At 42.1% G+C, this 20,072-nt stretch overlaps 1 protein-coding gene and 1 long non-coding RNA gene across 3 annotated transcripts in view; one reads left to right on the top strand and one right to left on the bottom strand.

Moving 5' to 3' along the window:
- Nucleotides 1-658, bottom strand: part of CLDN10 (claudin 10) — a 112,350-nt gene extending 111,692 nt beyond the window's left edge. Inside the window, exon 1 of one of the 2 annotated variants that reach the window (XM_070520045.1) lies at nucleotides 187-658. In XM_070520045.1, the coding sequence (XP_070376146.1) occupies nucleotides 187-343 (157 nt within the window). In that variant the 5' untranslated portion in view covers nucleotides 344-658. Of the gene's footprint in view, nucleotides 1-129 lie in introns of both variants that reach the window. The other variant, XM_070520044.1, reaches the window with a different exon arrangement.
- On the top strand, nucleotides 310-19,541 carry LOC139046513 (uncharacterized). Its single transcript, XR_011506632.1, has 3 exons — nucleotides 310-449; nucleotides 14,057-14,244; nucleotides 18,205-19,541. It is a non-coding gene; the product is annotated as an uncharacterized lncRNA (long non-coding RNA).
- The last annotated feature ends 531 nt before the right edge of the window (nucleotides 19,542-20,072 follow it).

Below are 20,072 nucleotides of genomic sequence, written 5' to 3'. Positions count from 1 at the left end.
CAAATCTTGGCATTTTAATTAAGCACTCAATCTTTACAGAGTTAACAGCCCACTGTAGACAGCTACTTCAGCACAGTGAGTGGAAAAGTGACATTTTCCTCCCACCCAAAACAAAGCTATTATATTTACCTTCTACTTTGAAGATAGTAAAGTGCGGTCTGCAATGGAAAGAACCCAACGCGTTACCTGCGCAGTTCATCCACAGACCCTGGTAAACCCAAGTGGCAGTTATCACCGAGGATGCTCTGGTGGTTACTTTCCACTCATTGGATGTGGTCGCAGCAACGAGAGCTCCAAACCCTCCAACGCCACACACCAGAGCCGAGATCTGGGCCCTGGACATGTCGCTCAGCCTTCTCCAGTGACACCGTCCAGACAGAGCTCTTCGGTGGTCTAGGCATGCAGTGGACAAATAACACTTGGACGAAAGTTACAGCAAGTTCATGGGGGTAGGTGACATTATTTCCTTCTTCGGATGGCCTGAGGAAGTAACAGAATTTAGGATAAAGTCTGATTTACCGATGGCATTTTAAAAATAGCCTAAGATGTTCTTTCTAATTTTCTACATGGATGTTTACTAAAATTTTGTAGATGGATTTTAAAGGTTTTGATTTCGCAGATTTTTTTTCCTGGCACCATAGTTAATGCTTAATTTTCTGTTAGCCTGAAGCTTAACGAACCATGCAACTACCAGCTATTACAAAGTACAAATTATACAGTAACAGTTAAGGCTTATTTGACCAATTGCTTCAGTCTTGCATGCTTCTGAACCTTTATATAAAGGGAATCATACTGTAGACATTCTTTTGTAACCTGTTTTTTCACAAAATATTATGTGTGTGAGATTTATCTATGTTCGGGAATGTAGCTATCATTCACTAAATATTATAGCTGAATATAATATTTCGTTAAGTGAGTATACCAGGATTTATTGATCCATTTTCCTGGAGATAAACATTCATGTTGCCCCCCCCCCCCCCGCCCACCATAGCAATTGGTGAAGCTATAAACATTCTTATGTATCTCTCCATGTGCTCATGTGCAAGAGTTTCTCCAGGGTATGTCCTAGAAACAGAATTGTGAGGATGTAGGAAATACTCATCTTCAGCTTTATAGATAATGCTAAATTGCTTTACTAAGTGGTAATAGCAGTCCACTGCCCCACTTCCAGTAGGTGAGTCCTCATTGCCCCAATTCATAACACTTGGTATTATGGTGTTGCCAGAATTGTCTTTTCTTTTGGCCAATCTGATGAGTACAAAAGTATCACCTTACGATAACTAATTTGTATTATCTGATTGCCAGTGAGATTGAGCATCTTTTCCTGTTTATATTGGCTCACTGTGTTTTTGTCTACAAAGATCTTTGTAGTTTTTGCTCATTTTATCCATTGAGTTGTTTGACTTATAATTTATTTTTAGTTCTCTACGTATCTTGGACAGTAATCTTTCGTTGATTACTTATGTTGCAATATCTTCCCCCAGTTTGTGGTTTGTCTTTATCCAGCCATTTGATGAAGAGTCTTAATTTTGATGTACTCAATTTCTCAAACTTTTACTAAATGATTGTGCTTTTGAGATCTTCATTAAGAAATCCCTGCTCGGAGATAATAAACACATTCCCTTTACTCCTATGTTCTGTATCTCGTTATTCTCATATCTATAGTTCTTGAAGTTTGGATTGATTAATTTTTTTCCTACTGACTCTCTCACTCAAGGTGGTTTGCTAAGCCACATGCTTTGTGATTTGTGATTGTGAGTTCATGTTCCTGGCAACTTTATTCATGGAAATGTTTTGAGGTCTTAGTTGGATATTTGTTCCCCCAGGTAGAATTTGTATTTGATTCTGCCTGCTGTTTAGGGAGCTATCCATCAGGGTGACTCTAAACTAAGTTCTCAGCTTTTTCTGGCCATCCAATTAGTGTGAATTCTGATCGTCCACCTGAATGAGTATCATCTTGTGGGTAGGAATTCTTAGGCGACTTCTTTTTGTCCTTCTACTCAGATCCAAGGTTGAGAGAGATATTTCCTCACCGTTACGCAGGAGGATAGTGATGGTGATGGTGAAACAGTACTTTTTAATTTTTCTCACTGCAATCATTGCTTTGGGGTGGGAACAACTTTATGGAGAGTTCTGGGATCCAGCCTACAATCTTGCATGATACTAGCACACCCTGCCCATGGCCCATTGGGGATTAAAATCTAGGTGACCAGACATCCTTCAGGGTAGGCATTGGCTTCACAGCTGGCTTACCTTTTTGTATTTGTGCTTTCCCCTCACTTTTTGGCCTTGAAAGATGTCTTTTACTTTCTTACCAGGTCAGGTATGCATTTAAAAATATTTTTCAAACACTTTTTCTAGAAAATTTAGGTGCTTTGCTCTAGAAGGATTATGTGGGATATCTAAGCCACCCTATGCCAGAAACAGAAGTGGCCAAATGTTGTACAGGAAACACTTATGTTTAAAAGTATCTCTAAAAAGCAAATAACCTATCAGGAAATAGCAATAAATGAATTTATCCCAAATGAAAGGAATCCTGAAATTTCAGATTTCTTCAAATTTTTCTGTGCTACCTAATCTCAATTCATATATAGCTTCATTTGGAAAGTAGCTGTATGTTTTTAGCAGAAAGAGCTTTCCTAGTGCATGATATTTTTCTTCATCACACTGTGAGTCGAAGTCCCAGAAAAGGTATGCCTGGTTCTACATTTAAGATAGAAACCCAGCAATTTAAAATGAAAAACCACCTATTTTCTTATATCATTCAAAGGAGATTTTTAACTAAATTTCTTAAAACTTACAAACCTTAATATTTGCCTCTTTCATCAATATCTTGATTCCAGGGCTTAATTACAGTTCTGTAAAACATTCTTCCAAACATTTAATAACTGGCAATAAAAAATAAACAATTCTGTCTACAAGGAGTTATTAGTCTCTTACTTCATCTGCCAGAATTTTGTGCACTTTGATTTTTTTCAGATGTAAATACATATTAAAGTTTCCTTTCTGACATAAAGATTCAGAAGATAAGAATCTGAGAAAAAAAACTGAGAGAAATACCACCTGGGTGAGTCTGCAATCTTTTGGGCGTAGGACCAATGTCTAGTTCACCTTCCCCGGGGGGAAAGGGAGAGATGATTCCCCTGGAAGAATCCAGCCAAAGTTTGTTCACTATCCCATCGTCAAAACTTCTAAAAGCTACCAAATTTTAAACATTTTTGATCTTTTCTAAAGCTTCCTGGAATCCAAAAGGTAATTGTAGGTGGTTGTGAGGGAAAGAGCCTATTGCAATTAATCATAAAAAAATAAAAGGGGAAAGAATTAAGTCTGCAAAGGCAGAAACATTAGAAACAGCCAGTTTTAATCACAGAACATTCAACTACAGGGATGACAGTGGGGTGTAGTGAATACAGCTGTAATTACAGAGTTCTCTTTGAAACCGAGGTGGAGATCTGTGAACGTTTCCAGGCTAATAAATTTTATTGTATCACAAATATCTGCCTCCTAAGTTGGTGTGAAGGTTATAACAGAAGACAGAGAGAGCACAGAAAAAGTATTAAATAAATGTCATCTAGTATTATTATTATTATTCCTAGAAAAATGAGGAAACTGAGATTGGCGTGACCAATCCTTTCTAGGTTTTAGCCCTGAACGTCCTGTGTCCTGTAAATCTCCTTACGCCGGAGGGAACAAATAGTTCCCGGTGTTCAGCTTTGTTGGGTTGGGGAGGATTGAGGAAATTGACGGACTGAATTCCTGTTTTTCACAATCAAACAATAATCTCCTGTCATAGGCCCAGCAAGTTTCCTGTTTCTACCCTATCTTCCCCTCACACTGCCACCTGCCTGCAGAAGGAAGTTCATTCTCGCCGTAGGAGACGAGTCAGCATATTGCCCTGTAGAGGGCTGCCTGAGGCAGGGTTTGAACTTGGTATTCTGTGCACCATTCAGCAGTTACCAGCAGAGGGCACACTCCAAATGTCCCTGCTCACAGCTGTGTTCAGAATTTCCCTCCCCTGAACCACTTAAGAGTTTTCTGCTGCCCATGAAGTTTTAGTACAGCTCTCTTCCAAGCCAAGATGTGTACATCCTTTGTCCTCTTGCTTCTTTCCTTCTTCTTTCCCTCCTCCCTCTCTCCTTCTCCCTCTCCTTCCTTCCCTCTTTTTCCTCCTGTCCTTTTCTTGCTTTCTTTTCAATTTTAGGTGCAGAACGTCAGGTTAATTATACACCTCAGTTCATGACATAACATCCTCTTTGCACTGTTTGCAGCACATCTCTTGTTTAATTTATTCTTTTTTTACCCCATTCTCCATTTCTGTTTTCCTCTCTTCCATAAACAAACAACTGTTCTCTGGTGTTTACTGTGCCATCTTTTGTTCTGTATTCTTTAAAAAATGTGCATGTTTGTTTGGCATGCGGGTTTTATTGATTTATACAAATGGTGTATAATATATCTTGTTCTGTTAATGTATCTTGCTCTGTTGCTATTTCTTGACACTACACTTTTAAGACTCTTCTATGTAGTTCAAAACTCATGTAAGATTCTAACCTATTGCTCCTGCAGTCATTGAGTATTCCGTGGTGAGCATCCACCACAATGTTCTTATCTGTGTCCTCCGTGAGGGACATGGGATTGCCTCCAACTCCCCGCACCCCAACACCACTCTAATGAACACCCAGCGTTTATTCTCTCATTGACGTGTAAGAATTCCTTTGGGTGTAGACCCAGGAAAAGAATTACTGGGTCACAGTTTCTGCATTCCCTGTACTCGACTTGCTGAAGTGCTGCCATATTGCTTTTCACAATGGCGGTACTGAGCTGTCTCCACAGAGCACAGGGGTTTCTATGTATCCTTACATCCCTGCCAATGCTTAGCATTATGCAACCTCCAAATTTTTGTCAGACTAGTAGATGTAAAGTGATATCATTGCTTTAATTTGCATTTGTCTGAAAACTTGAATTTGAGTATTTATTTGCATGCTTTTTAATCTTCTAGTTTTCCTCTTCTAAATTTGCCCATTTTTCCATTAGGATTCCTTACTGATTTGCAGGCACTCCTTGTATATTCTAGATATTAGCCCCTCATCAGTTTTAGACATTTCAAATATCTTCTCCCAACCTGGCATCTGTTAATTTGTCTATGGCATCCTTTGGGAGACAGACATATTTATTTTAATGTAATCAAATTTCTCAATATTCTGTGCTTTTCAAGTTCTGCTTAAGATGTCCCTCCTTGCTGCAGGACACCAAGATGTTCTCCTGTTCTCTTTTACTGTCCATAATCCCATGTTCACAGTTGTGAAACCCAGTAATCCAAACCGTAAATCTGGCATCATATCAGTCAGCTGGAAACAGATGGTACTCTCGAATTGGGTAATTTGAAGAGACTTTAATAAAGGAACACTATTAAAAGTGTCAAGTAGAGTTTCTCAGCCTCAGAACTACTGACATTTTGGGCCAGATAATTCCATATTGTGAAGTGCAGTCCTGTGACTTGTAAAATGTTTGTCAGCATCCATGTTCTCTATCTGCTGGATGCCAGTGTGCCCCGCCCCACCCCAACAATCATGACAACCAAAAATGCGTCCAGACATTGCCAAACTGCTCCCAGCTAAGAACTACTGGTGTAGAGAGCCCAGCAGGATGGTCCAGTGCCTTGGGCTAGTACCAGCCTGCGGGTCATCACCCCAGGGTCTGGAGAGGGGAGGGGAGGGAGTGGTTCCCAGAAACAGGTGAAAAAGACGTGTTGTGGAGAAGTCCACCTTACAAGAGCTGGGTTCTTCAGTGGAAGGACAGAGCCAGCCTGGGAAACCCCCTGGGTGGAGCCACCAACCTCCCTCCGGCCCTCGCCTGATCTTCTGCCAGAGGGCAAGGGAGCCATTCTGAGGTCCCAAGAGGTTGCCTCCCAGGCAGAGAGCCAGGTGGAGAGGGGGAGAAGGTGGACCTAGAGGGGGCAAGCCTAGGGTACTCAGCACAGCTCCAAAACCTGTTTAGTGGCAAAATGCGCCGGAGCAAAACTGAATCCATTTTAGTCTTTACACAATTTACTGCAGAAATACTGACAGGTGTCCTTACAGGATGCTACCCTAGATCCACGTGGGGGTGTCATGCAATATATATGGTATATATACCATCTTACCTTTCTAAGATCTGAAAAGTTTGAAAACATCTGACTCTACACATTTCAGATACATGATTGTGGAAATACACCTTTCATGTTTAGGTCTTAAATTCGTCTGGAGTCTATCATTGTGTGATTCGAGATGGGGATCCAGTTTTATTGGTTTCCACATAATAAGCCAGTTTTCCCCATGCCACTGCTGAACAATCCACCTTTTCTCATTGAGTCACTGTGACTTTCATCCTCTGTTAAGTTCTCATATATATACACGGGTCTGTCTCTCTGTTCTGATCCACTGGTCCACTGTCTAGCCTTCTTCAGTGTGATATCTTACCACACTGCTTTTATTACTTCAAATTCCAGATATATCCTAATCTAGTAGGAAAGTCCCCTCTCTTTGTTCCTTTTAAAAAAAATAATAAATAATTTTTATTGTTAGTTTTATCAGAAAAATTTTGTATATAAATATAATTTTTTTAAAAACGGTAAGGACATGATGTTTTCTGTCCAAATTTTATGAAAGCCAGAGATCATCATTTTTTTCAGAAGGAAAATTAAAAATAGATTTCTTTTCATAATTTATTTTCAAAAAAGCATCTCAGAGCATATCAGTTCCATTAAAGGATGATAACTTGTATATTGTAAAAAGTCTTTGATACAAAATAAACAAACTAACACCTTAAATTTTTCAATCTTCAGGTGGAACTTATTGATTCTCTTCAGTTTCTGAAGACATAAAATTGTTTTAAATTATAGCAGATCAAATGTCATGTACATTTGTCTGAGGCACAGGCAAAAATACCGTCCTAAATGCAAGGAGACTTAAGACGCATGAAAACTAACTGCAATGTGTAATCCTTGATTATATCTTGAATTGGACTGGTTTTTTTTTCAAAGCTATACATGATGTTATTAGGACAATCGGGGAAATCTCAGTATTAGCTGTATAGATACCGTTACTGTAGCCATGTTAAATTTGTTGGGTGTGACAATGCTATTGTGGTAATGTGGGAAAATGTCCTTGTTCTTAGGCAAACTGTGTTGAAGGATTTGGGGGTGAAGTGTACAGACATCTACAACTTACTATCAAATGGTTCATAAAGATAGGTATATATAAAACAAAGAGGGTAAGAGGTTGATAATTGATGAATCTGGATGAAGGTGTCTGGACGTCCTTTGCACTATACTTTCAACTTCTCTGGTTTGAAAATTTTCAGAATAACATGTTGAGGAAAAAGAAATAGGAAATCCTAGAGACATTAACAATGCGTGTTGAGAATTGTATGTAAAAAGGCTCCCACGTCTTCAGAAGCAAGGCAGTCAGTCTTTGAGGGCATGAGCGGAGACTTTATATTCTGTGAACACAGGGGTATCCTTCTGCTTCCCTGAGTGAGCAGAGTCCTGTGCAGATTTATTTTCCTTAGGGGCTGAAGTCCTAGGTTCTTCCTCCAGTGTCTTCAGGTCTATCTCCTCCACACTTCGGTGTTGCTCTCTGGAGCTGGGCAGAATGCGGCTTGTATTAGCCAGGACTCTTGCCGGCTTTGCAGCTCCCGGTCTTCACGGTGAAGACACTTGAGTTTCACACCCCTACAGTGTGCCTTGGTGGCCCAAACATTCTTGTCCTCCTTTTTAAAGGTTGATTTTGCTATTCATGGATCAGAGATGGATTTGTTATGAAGGGTAAGAAGCTGAAGCTTCAAAGCCCCTCATGTGAACATACCCCTGGGTTCCTGAGAGTAGCTGGGAGTCATAGAATGTTCTAGGTGGGGAAAGATAGGCAGGTTGCAGTCAGCCAGCATTTCTAAGCAAGCACATCTGGTAAACTGCATAAAGAAATCTCACAAGAAATCACAGTCTCCAGTCATGGTTTCTTTTCTCATTTTAAGTAAGTATTCACTTTCACATCTAATTTTTAATTTCTTCAAGAGAGCCCTCGAAACTGTATAAATCATGATTCAACCCTGGGTGCACCTTTATTTTCCATCATTCATTTTAGAGTAAGTTTATCAATTCTTCACAACATCATAAAGCAATAAAATTTCGGTGTTGTTAGGCATCGATAAGATAAAGAAAGTGGACCACGAAATGGAAAGAAAGTAAACCGCTAGACATACACTTTCATTCTTAGGTCTTGAATTACCTGAAAAAAGTTATTCTCTTGATTATGCTTGGACTTAGGTAAAAATTAATCTCTTAAATCCTTTGCTCAAGATGTCACAGCCATCAGATATTCTTTTTTTTTTTTTTTTTTGAGGAAGATTAGCCCTGAGCTAATATCTGCTACTAATCCTCCTCTTTTTGCTGAGGAAGACTGGCCCTGAGCTAACATCCATGACCATCTTCCTCTACTTTAAATGTGAGATGCCTCCTACAGCAGGGCTTGATGAGTGGTGCATAGGCCCACACCCAGGATCCAAACCAGTTAACCCCTGGCCTCTAAAGGGGAGCGGCGAACTCAACCACTATGCCATCAGGTAGCTGGGCCTCAGTGCTGGATTTTTAACAGATGAGGATCAACTCTCATTTGTAGGAAAATCTGACCTCTGCAGATGGAGTGTGCTGGGCACCCAGTGCAACAGAGTCCAGGGAGAGCACTGCAGACACACCCCCAGGAACTTGGGGAGTGTGATATGTAGCGGGGGTGTCATAGGTCATGTCCACATCTCTTTGGAGTGAGAAGCGCATTTTTGACTAACCTGGGAGAAAGACGTAGATTTTTAAACTGCTAGTAGGGAGGCCCAGAATATTTTTCTCTTATAAAACTTGCCAGATGCATGGCAGGACCCACACAAGTCCAGGTTGTGATTTCTGCCTTTGCGCGGCTCCCAGCCTAACTATGGCCATCTTTTCCTTAGCCTTCCCTTCCTCGTTGCTTGCTTCCTCCATCATCAACATCCCCCAACTCCCTCCTCTCCTTCCCCAGCCCCAAGCTGCTCTCAGGAGGGGACCTGCTATCACCTGTAGGTTAGCGGGGATTGAAGTCTGGGTGTGCGCCTCCTGGGGATAAATGTTTTTAAGCTCAGTGATTGATGGTTTAAAGCTGCCCCCACTAACCTCTGTCACTTTAAATAAAAAGTGTGTTTGCTAAGTAAATGCAGCTTCAAGACAGTCCCCTAGCCTCTTTTTCCAACAAATTGTTGTCCTTTAGCCCCTTCTACATAGAAATTCCGGCGTTCCAATAGCTTAACCCTTACCTGTACTTGCTGTGTAGGAAATTTCCTGGTAGGATGTTAGCCTCCAAGAACACCACTGAGGTGAGCTACCCCAGGGATCGTGGAACAGAAAGACTCGTTGTCCAAAATGTGCACAGGGCTTAGGATAGGGTGTAAGGGGGATCTAAGGACCACACTGCCTGAATCCCAGATCATGCAAAGTTCGTATGTTCTCCCTCTCTCTCTCTCTGCTGCATCCACATCTTGGCAGCATGGATGTGGGGACCAGCGTTGCAATTCCAGCAAGGGGGCCAACACACCACCTGCTCCATCAGAGAGACACAGGGGCATGGCCACCTGGCCACAGCTGGAGCTTGCTGGCTAACAGCTCTGTGCTTTATCTCCCTTTTCTTGGGCAGAGCATGTATGGGGCCAGGATGGGACTACATTGGGTGCCACCAGTGTGTGGTTGACGTAGTTATGACATAGCTGACGGCTTATGGCAAAGCGTGGTGACTTGATCTTTCCATCATTTTATCTATGAAGAATATTGTTTGCTCCATTATATATTCCTTTTATTCCACTTACCTTTAGCATGCCTGTCAGATTACCAACTTACTTATTAGCTTTATTTAATAATCCTAGTAGTTTTGTTTATATTTCATAAGCTACTTGCTTACTCTCTATACTTAACATTTATCAGTTCCATCCATCCTGCCTGTTTTTCTTGTCTTCTATAAGCAGAATTGACTATTGCCAAATAATACAACAAATACACATTACAATACTTGACAGGCAGGTTTTGGTCTGTCTCAAAGAAATTCCTGGCACTCACAATCATGTAGCAGAGGTTTGGGGAGAACAAAGAGCCTTAATGTTGTCCTGAAATTGTCCCAGGCAGGGAAGTCAGTCATAACTCCCACAGAGGGGTCACGGAATACTATCAGATGTACAGTAGGGATGAGCAAATATGTAACCAGCCTTTGATATTACTGTGTTACATTTGACACATTGAAATGGGGAATATATGTATCTGGGAAGGTCTGTTTTCAAAACGCTGAATACTCCCGGAAAGTGCTACTACAACAATACCGCATGCATGATGTACTCTGTGTCTTTGAATAGTGCTGGGAAAAGAGGTGTCAGTACGACATCAATGATAAAATGCTCCTTGCAACCCATTCTGTCTCCTGTGACGCTCCCCGTTTCTGTTTCTGTTGGCCTATGCGCTTCTTGTTTCTCCCATAGGAAGCAATTAAAATAGGAACACGAATTTTTCTGAGCAGATGTGAATTAATGTTACACTGTTTAAAGGGGAGAAACCCAGCTAGAGAGCTCTGTTGTCACCCTCAATAAAGCCCTACATAATGAGTCCTAAATAATGTTCCCTGCAGTTGCCTAGTTGGCCACGAGATGGCACCATGCACCAGTGAGACGCTATGGCTACTGCTGAGTCAGGCTGTAGGTCAGGGTTGCTAGGCTGCAGAAAGAGGGGGTGACTTCGAGAACGGACAGAACGATGAACCCAAGGAAGTGAATGAAGGCTGAGAACATGCAAGTAGTGTAGGGTAGAGGCGAAGAATGTAGACTCTGGGATCAACTAGCTTGCTTTCCAATCCCAGCTATTCCACCTTCCTAGTCCCATGGCCTTGACAGTAACTTTCTTATTGAAAAACAAGGGGGACCTGCTTAAGGTGGGTCATTTGGTGGGGAATAAATGGGATCATGCTACTGAACACCAAGCACAGCACCCTGAACTCACTAACCACGCAGTACTTGTCTGGGGACCCAGAACATGGTAGAAATTCAAGACTGTATTGAGTTCATTGAAGGGGAAACACCAATGATACTTTGCATATACGAAGGCCTTTTTAACTCAGTTCTCCCTAATATATTTCATTTTGTAGAAAGGTGAAATGAAAGCCTAACCCATTGGTAAAGCCCTGAAACGTATCCCCTCTTCTCTGTGTTCTCTCTCTCCTTCCATCTGTCAGCACCAACTCTGGAGACAGTACTGCCAAGATGAGTGCTCATTCCCCAGGATCAGCCCCCAGCTGCTGAAGACTCCCCTCTGCCCGATCAGCGTGCCACCGTTAATCTCTTATTGCAGAGAATAAGGAGTTGCTTGAGGGCGGTTATTTCAGGTCATCACTTTAATGATTTATTTATTTTGCAGAGGAGGGAGGAAAAGGATAAAAAAAAAAAGTTCATGAGTCATACCCAGCGTGACATTGCTTTTTCTTTTTTTATATATGTACATAAAAGCAAAGAAACAATGGCTGGCTTCACAGCATGGATCATTTATACATCCTTTTTTCATTTTAAAATTAATTTTTAAATATTTTAGTTTACCATTAATAATTGACCAGTATCATAGGCTGTAATAATAATCAGAAATAGAGACTCATTAGAAAACCTATGCTATAATTTGGTTGACATTCTGATATGTCATTTGTTTTGAATGAAAGCTGTGGTTTAAGAAAAATATTACATTCCTTCAAAACTAAAAAAGTAACACGAGGGGCCAGCCCAGTGGTGTGGTAGTTAAGTTCACGTGCTCTGCTTTAGCAGCCCGGGGTTCCTGGGTTCAGATCCCGGGTGTAGACGTACACACTGATCATCAAACCATGCTGCGGCAGTGTCCCACATATAAAATAGAGGAAGACCGGCACAGATGTTAGCTCAGAGCCAATCTTCCTCACCAAAAAAATTTTTTTAAAAAAGTAACACGAGCCAGCCCCAGTGGCATAGTGGTTAAGTTTGGCATGCTTTGCTTGGCAGCCTGGGGTTCAGTTCCTGGGTGCGGACCTATACCACTCTCTTAGTGGCCATGCATGGATGTTAGCTCAGGGCAAATCTTCCTCAGTCAAAAAATAAATGAATAAAAATAAAATAAAAACCAAAAACATAGCAATTTTTAAATTTCGGGATGCTTATTTACTCAATTGTAAATATCACAGTGCTGACTAGAGTGTTTGACATTTTCTTGTCTGTCTGGTGGAGGCAATAAGAGAGTGGTATCAAATTACAGCAATTTATGTAGGAAGAAAAATAAATGTCTGCCTCCTACATGTCCCCATTACCTGCAAGAGTGCTCTTGGTTTTGTTGGATAATTACCCGGAAGTCAGGGCACAGGTGGATGGTGAGAACTTCATTCTTTAGTTTGCCCTGGGGCCTGGGGGGGGGGGGGGGAGGGCGGGGTACCTGGAGCCAGAATCCCAAAGCCCTGCTGGGATGGGGATGGGCTCCCCAGATCACCTAAGAAAGCCCAGAGCTACTTCCTCGTCCTTCCAATCCAGCACACCCTGAATTCTTCCTCTTAAAGAGTTGGTTCAAGGAAAACCATAGCTGTAATACACAGGTGTGTCTATGTGTCTTCATGTGTGTGTGTTCCAAATATGTTTTAAAGGAGCTTAACTAGGAAGTGTTGAATAAGGACAACTGCATTTAATCCTTCCTTCCAATCAGAATTTCTGGATAGTGATATTATTGTAAGCTCTTCAAATTTTGGTCAGAACAAATCTCCTGGGGTTTTCAAAATCCTCTTTCACTGATAGTTAAGCCTATTTTGAGAAGGCTGTTGTAGTTCTGTAGGCAAAAGATGATGGCAGCCTAGACTATGTGGGGCAATAGAGAGAGAGGCAGAGCACGAAAGAGTTTGTAGGTAGAAACTTTTGGACTTGGAAATGCTCTAGAAGAGATGGAGGAGAGAGAAAACAGTGTCAATGATAATTACAACATCTTGGAAATGCATATCAGCATGTGGCAGTGCCACTGACTGATAAGAGGAAGAAAGGCAGAGAACAAGTTTTGGAGGGGAGATCAAGGACTCAAATTTGGACCTAAGAAGGCTGAAATGCCTATGCCACGTCCCAGTGGACAGATCAAATGGTCAGTTGAATATAAATGTGAGGAGCTCAGAAAAAATGTCAAGGCTTTCTTCCGAACAGACTGATCAGAAACGGCAGGGATATTAGAAGAAGGTCTTGTCAAGGAAGCTAGGAGATGAGAGCGTTTCAGTGGACCTGTAGGCTATGGCATTGAAGGCTGTGCAGAGGCCAACATATGAGGACAGGAAAATGTCTACTGGATTTAGAACAGGGAGGTTCGTGGTGATCCCTTCAAATGTGGGTTTTGTGGCTGGTGGAGGTGGAAGGCAGGCTGGGGAGTTGGGTGTGAACGACTGATAGTTGAAGAAATACAAAGAGGAAGTGTAGACAATGTTTTTGAAATGCTTTTCTGGGAAAAGAAATAGACATAAAGCAGTGACCAAAGGGGGCTCTGTGTTTAAAAGAGTTTTGTTTTTTTGTTTTTTAATTGAGATAAAGTTGACATATAACATTATATTAGTTTCAGGGGTACAACATAATGATTTGATATTTGCATATGTTGCAAAATGATCTCAATCAGTCTAGTTTACAGCCATCACCACGCACAGTTACAATTTTTTTTTCTCCTGATGAGAACTCTTAAGATCTGCTCTCTTAGCAGCTTTCAAATACACAATACAGTATTGTTGACTATAGTCACCATACTGTACCTTATGTCCCCAGGTCTTATTTTATAACTGGAAGTTTGTACCTTGTCACCCTCTTCACCCATTTCGTCCACCCCCCCACCCCCACCTCCGGCAACCACCATCTGTTGTCTGTATCTATGAGTTCAGTTTTTGGGTTTTTTTTTAGATTCCACATCTAAGTGAGATCATACAGTATTTGTCTTTCTCTGTCTGCCTTATTTCACTTAGCATAATGCCTTCAAGGTCCATGTTTTTGTTTTTAGGATGAGACAAACTTCCGCATGCTTATGTGCTGATGGGAATGATTCAGTAAAAAGGAAGAATGTGATAATGCGGAAGAGAGATTGGGGAAAATTGCAGAAGCCAAACTTTGACAAGGGTCGAAGGGATGAGATTCTTATTGTGAGCATTTGTGGAGCCATTGGCCTCTGTCGGGGAATCTCGGGAACAGGTAGGTACAACTTAGGTTCTTTTTGCTAGATAAGGGTAGCTGTCAAAGAAATTACACAAGGTCAAGGTTAGCCAGATTCCCTCCACGCCCCCCCCCCCCAGCCTCACTACAAAGTTACAATGAAACAAGCTCCAGGTATAGGAATTTATTAGGCAAGCAGTTGTTAGCAAAGAAGGCACAATATCATTTATGCAATTGGTTCCACAGGCTCAATCCACACCCAGCTCTCTGACCTTTTAAGATTGGTAGGTTGTATTTTTGTCCACATTTCTTGCTCCTGGCCCAGCAACCTCAGGCTTGGCCCTCTGGTTTGCTTTAAACGATGAACTGTGACTGGAAGTGATGCGCATCATGTCCAAGGAGAGGTTTTAAGATCCTTCCCTTGGTTCCATCATCATTCTTTGCCCTCTCTCGTGAGACAGGCATCTCAGAGAGGGGCTGCTTGCTCGGGCTTGTGGAATGAAAAGGATGTACGGGCCTCAGCGGACCTGCAGCCAATATGCCGTAAGCTTTGGTTGTTGTAAGCCACTGAGAGTCGAGGACTGTTTGTTACCATAGTGTAAGCTAGTTAAGGCCAGCTGATGTGTAGGAATTCCAACCTACATTTTCCAACTCTATAAAAGATTCACTTGGGCAACTTTCCCAAGGCAACAATCTGTGACTTCTCTTTGGTCTCGGACAATTGGAAATCTTCCTATAGCAATGGCTGGACACAGGAAGCCATGAGCCCCATCCGTAAGAGGGGCAGGCTGGAGGCTGCAGTGGATCCTTTTCCTGTGTCCATGTAGGGTGCGGGTGGGGGGCGGTATTTCCCAACTATTTTAACTGGTCCACACCTCTCAAATACCCTTAATGTCCCCAAGAAGTAGTCTTTTCTAACATCCATCACTCTAATTAACAGGCCAATAGTTTTGCCAATAACAACCCATTTCTTGACATCCAACATATTAATAGGTGAAAGGTCAGTTCTGGACTAAGATAGGGATAATATAAAGATTGTTGTGGCTACTCCTGGAGTATGGCCCTCTCTAATATATACAATGTATTATATATATTGTCCCCTCTAATATAATGCTGGAAATCCTTGACTGGGCCTTTTTGTTTTCGAGTTCTGTAACCCTTTAAGCACAACTTACAGAACTGTCTTGCCAGTTTCTACATGGACTTGCCTGGCACAATTCAAGAAAGTGAAGCTCATATTCATCCCATTCTTCTAGAACTCCGTAACATTTAATAACATCCTAATGGGATGTCTTCCACAAATTATATTTGGTATGTATCTAAGGAAGTGCTAAAAGATACAGAGCCTAATTCTTCCATAATATCATTATCCATTTTACCTAGACGTCCAATGAATCTATAACTCTCCCCCTAGGTTTCACGCTTATAACTGTAAGGAACGTTTGACCCCAGTGGTAGACATCAGAAGAAATCCCAAAGAGATTATTAGGATCTCCAGAGATTTACTGAAGAGTTTCACCAAATTCTACTCTTTTGATTCACCCTGAACTCCACCCAGTTCAGGAATAATGGTAAATCCATCCTTGTATCTTCCCATGGCTTTAGCTGAATAAGCAAATGCACTTCAATACACATTTGCCTTTGTAATGGGTTAGACTTGTGTTCCCTAAAAGATATGTTGAAGTCCAAATGCCCATTACCTCAGAATGTGACCTTATTTGGAAATAAGGTAGTTGTAGATATAATTAGTTGAGATGAAGTCCTACTAGGGTAGAGGGGGGCCCTAATCCAATATGATGATATAAAGACACACAGGAAGACATTGACCATGTGAAGATGGAGGCGGGGACTGAAGACGTGCATCTACAAGTCAAGGAAAACCTGGGGCTACCAGAAACTAGAGGAGGCAAGGAAGGAACCTCCCCTAGAGGCTTCAGAGGGAGCGTGGTCCTGCTGACATCCTGATTTCAGACTTCTAGCCTCCAGAACTGTGAGCAAATAAGTTTCTGTTGTTTTAACCCATCCAAGTTTTTGGTACTTTTTATGGCAGGTGCTAGGAAACTAATGCAACCTTCATTTATCTGCAGAGACATTGGTCTCTGCTTCTGTGGTTCTCCTAAACATTTTGATTAGTAGGAAGGCCATACAGAGGAACACATGGAGAGAGAGAGAGAGGGGATGGGAATGCCCAAGGATGAAAATTCTCCAGGTGATGTATGGATCCACTCCACTGTAAACATTGGTGTCACGAGGGGTATAGTGACGGCCTTGACAGGGCTTTGAGGTCCTGAGGCTGTACCAGCTTCCCACAGACCATGTGATTGTCTATCTTGGCACCCGCATGTGCTCTCTCTCCACCACACCCCACAGGTCTCCCATGCCCACCCTTCCCAGGGCTGGACCCCTTGACTGTGCGAGATGGCATGTTACTGACCAGACAGAATGAAAGCTTAAACTAACAGGCACACAAATAAGATCACACTAATTATATCGAAGTTTTAAAAGTGAATTATAGACATGATTGGGGAGGCAGGTGTGTGTGTGTGTGCAAAGACTTGAGGAGAGAAGAAAAGACCTGAGCTGGTTGTTTCAGGGAGTGGGAGCATGAACTTATTTGTGAAGCATGGTACAATTTCTGGCTCCTTAAAGTCCATTTCAAGTTTGTGATCACGTCTCTAAATAAGATCAGTCTGCATAGACAGGTGAATTCTTCAATAATGCCTAGCTGCAGGCACGGAGAAGGCAGGGCTGCCACCAACTAGGACTAGGTTTTCTAGATAATACCTCTGAGGCAAGGGGAGGAAGTTGGCATCTGCCAGGGAGTAATTATAATGCTGGGCCGTGGGATCCTGGCTGGACACTGGAGACCTGAGATGATGGGACCAATGGATAGGGATCTCAATGAGGTCAAAGAGTTGTTTTTGTGGGCATACTGGAGCTAAAAAATGGAAAAGATAGGAAATGGGATTGGAGAAGGGGATGTCTGAGATTTGGGAGGTGGCACACTTTCTGGAGATGACAAGATCTGGTGTTTGGCATTGGGACTGGGTGGTGGCAATGGATGGAGTGGAGAACAAGGTTCCTGTAGATGAGATGGTTAAGACAAGGAAAGGTCAGCATGTAAATGGTAACAGAAACTAGGGTGGAAAGACTGAGCCCAGAGTTTCCTCCTCAGCAACCAGGGAGCAGTGAGTCAGAAGTTGCTTGATAGCAGAAGGTGGATGAGGAGACGGCAGTGTTGACTGATGATCTGAGCATCAGGGGAGCTGGGATCATTTGGCAATAAGGAAGAAAACAAGTTGTAGGCCCCCATTCTGTCCATTCGAATCACTTCTGCATCCCCATAGCTTCTGGTCCTGAGTTTATCTAGTTCAAGGCTAGGAGACCCACAAAGCCGGATTCTGTGCCCAAGAAGACCAGCATTAAACACCAAATATAGATCAAAGAGATGATTAAGAGCAATAGTACTTTTTTTTTTGTCTTTTGAAAAGACATCTTTTTTTTTCCTCTCTTTTAGCTCAGGAAAGCTTGCCAAACCATAAAACAAAGAACAGGTAATTAAGAACTGGCGTTGTTAACAATCTACTTCTGTTTTCATTCATAATAAGAGAGCTTCCAATTTCCCTATGGAAAAGAGGTCTTGACTTAAGTGATAAACCAAGAACACAGAAAGGATGGAATTCATTGAAGTCCCCTTTAGCCTTTGCCCAAGTTGGCTCCAGGAGAGTTTGGCACAGTATAGGCACAACTCTTGGAGAACTCAGATTAGACAAAAAGCCACACAGGTGAGCTCCCTGGGGAAATGGATCGAATGAATTAAGAAGTTGCCCTAGACATCACAGGGGAACCTGTCAAGGACACTGCTGGTAGGTGTAGCAAAATGCCTTCCAGACCTAGAATGGAGAAAAGAGGCTCTCCCTATAGACCTCACCAAGGGCTCTGCCTGACTTCTTGGGATGCATAGCTGTGCACATATTTATGACCATGCTTTTCCAACAGGGACACAGTGAAGTCTTCCCTCACCTTCCCCAGAAGAGCAGGGCTGAGGCCAAGAGAAGGCTTGTCATGTCTACATAACTAGCCTCCTGATTTTTGAGTGAACCTGTGACTGAGAGCTGGGGAAGATGACGAACAGAGTCTGGATGAGCGTCGTCCTGACCTGACCTCCATCCTCTCAACCCTTCTATTCCTGCCTGCCCTTGCACTTTCCCTTCGGAACCATTCAGGTCTCCCCAGAGTTCCATCTCACAGCTGAAATCTTTCTTAACCCCATTTCAATGTTATTTGAAAGCATATCCCTTGATATTTGAGGGGTTTATTCACAAAAGCAAGGAGGAGGCGTGAGGCTGGAAATGGCACAAGGGTCTGAAATACCGATTTGTTATTTCTCTCAGCTTTTAAACTGGGGTACAGGGCAACGTGCAACATGCAGCAAAGGCAAACATCATAGCATTTTGACCAGAACCGGGCTCCTTACAGTTGTGACAGGTGGAAAGAGTTGCCTTTGGTGGCCTATGACCTCCATTTGGTGGCCACTTCCACTAATCCAGGCCTTTGGTATGTTGTTCATACCTTTCTTCAAAATTATTTTTAATTTCCGACTTCCGATGTCTTGGGGACTATTTCTTTGCAATTTATTTTTCGTTTTACTGCATGACGGTCAACGAAGTTTTTCTATAAGATATCAATTCTTTTAATTCTTTCACGGACTAACAAATTGATATAAATGTCCAATGCACTTAATAAGGATAAGCTGAAAAAGCTATACCAGCAATACCAGTCTCTTGACTCCAAACGTGGTGTGCACCAACCACAGCATCTCTGGATCAGCAAGTTGCTCCTCATTTGCTTGCCCTCCTCTGCACACACATGCAGTAGTTGAGGTTTCAGGACACACAGCTGCCAAAGTCTCTTCTGGCCATGTGGGACTCCGTGTGACATTACCTGCACTGATTGGCACATTTTGATAGATAAATTCAGTCACAGGTGCTTTCTGGGGCTGGTGGGGGGGAGTAGGGAAGGTTTTCTGCTTCTAACACTCTAGGAGAGGGAGAATGAGCTACAAGAGTGATCTTATTTTTGGTGAGGAATCATCCCTAAACGATAATGAAAGATGCCTGATTAGGGAAAATGTTTATACCACTTACCTTTTGGTCTCACTTATTTCTATTCCCATCCTAGGCAGTCCTAAAAATTACTTTAAAATTAGAGAAAAGGGTGCTGGTGGAGGGTGTTCTCAAAAAAAAAAAAAAAAAACCACCAAAGGGGTCCTGAGGAAGAGTCATCTAATTTTTGCCTATTACTGCCTTTGAATAAAGTTTAATTTTCAAAAATGTAACTGACAGATTTATGCTTCCTGTCAAGATGAAACACAGGAACTGAATTTACACTCCTACTTGAAAGAAAAACAAAAAAACAAAATCAGAAAAGTATATGTGAAAATTTAAGACCCTGGACATCAGGCAAAGAGGGGCAGTGATCCCCTGAGAGACAGGAAACCAACAAAGTGAGCCCAACAACTGACCCAGCTTACTACTCTGAAATAGTTTCCAGGCCACAGTGCAGGGAGTGGGCATGCAGGCACAGCCGACTGGACTCTCTGAGTCGAGGAGATGGAGCCACAGGTTCAGAGAGACCAAGGTGGCTAGAGAACTACACAGAGAGAGAATCCCTCAAGAATTCACCAGAATACTGATCAGCACATGCATCTGAGGAAACCTGGGCTTGAGAAAGAATCATCTGAAAGAATGATTCTTTCAGTCAAGGGAGCAAGCCTTGGCACTTACACAGGGCCTGGAATCATGTCTCTTATCACTGACTGGATTAAAAAACTCACCATTCCTGGGCATTGGGTAGAGGACTCAGGA

This window comes from Equus asinus, chromosome 11 (genome assembly GCF_041296235.1).
Source record: "Equus asinus isolate D_3611 breed Donkey chromosome 11, EquAss-T2T_v2, whole genome shotgun sequence".
Classification (NCBI taxonomy): domain Eukaryota; kingdom Metazoa; phylum Chordata; class Mammalia; order Perissodactyla; family Equidae; genus Equus; species Equus asinus.
This window is presented reverse-complemented; position numbering and strand designations above follow the sequence as displayed.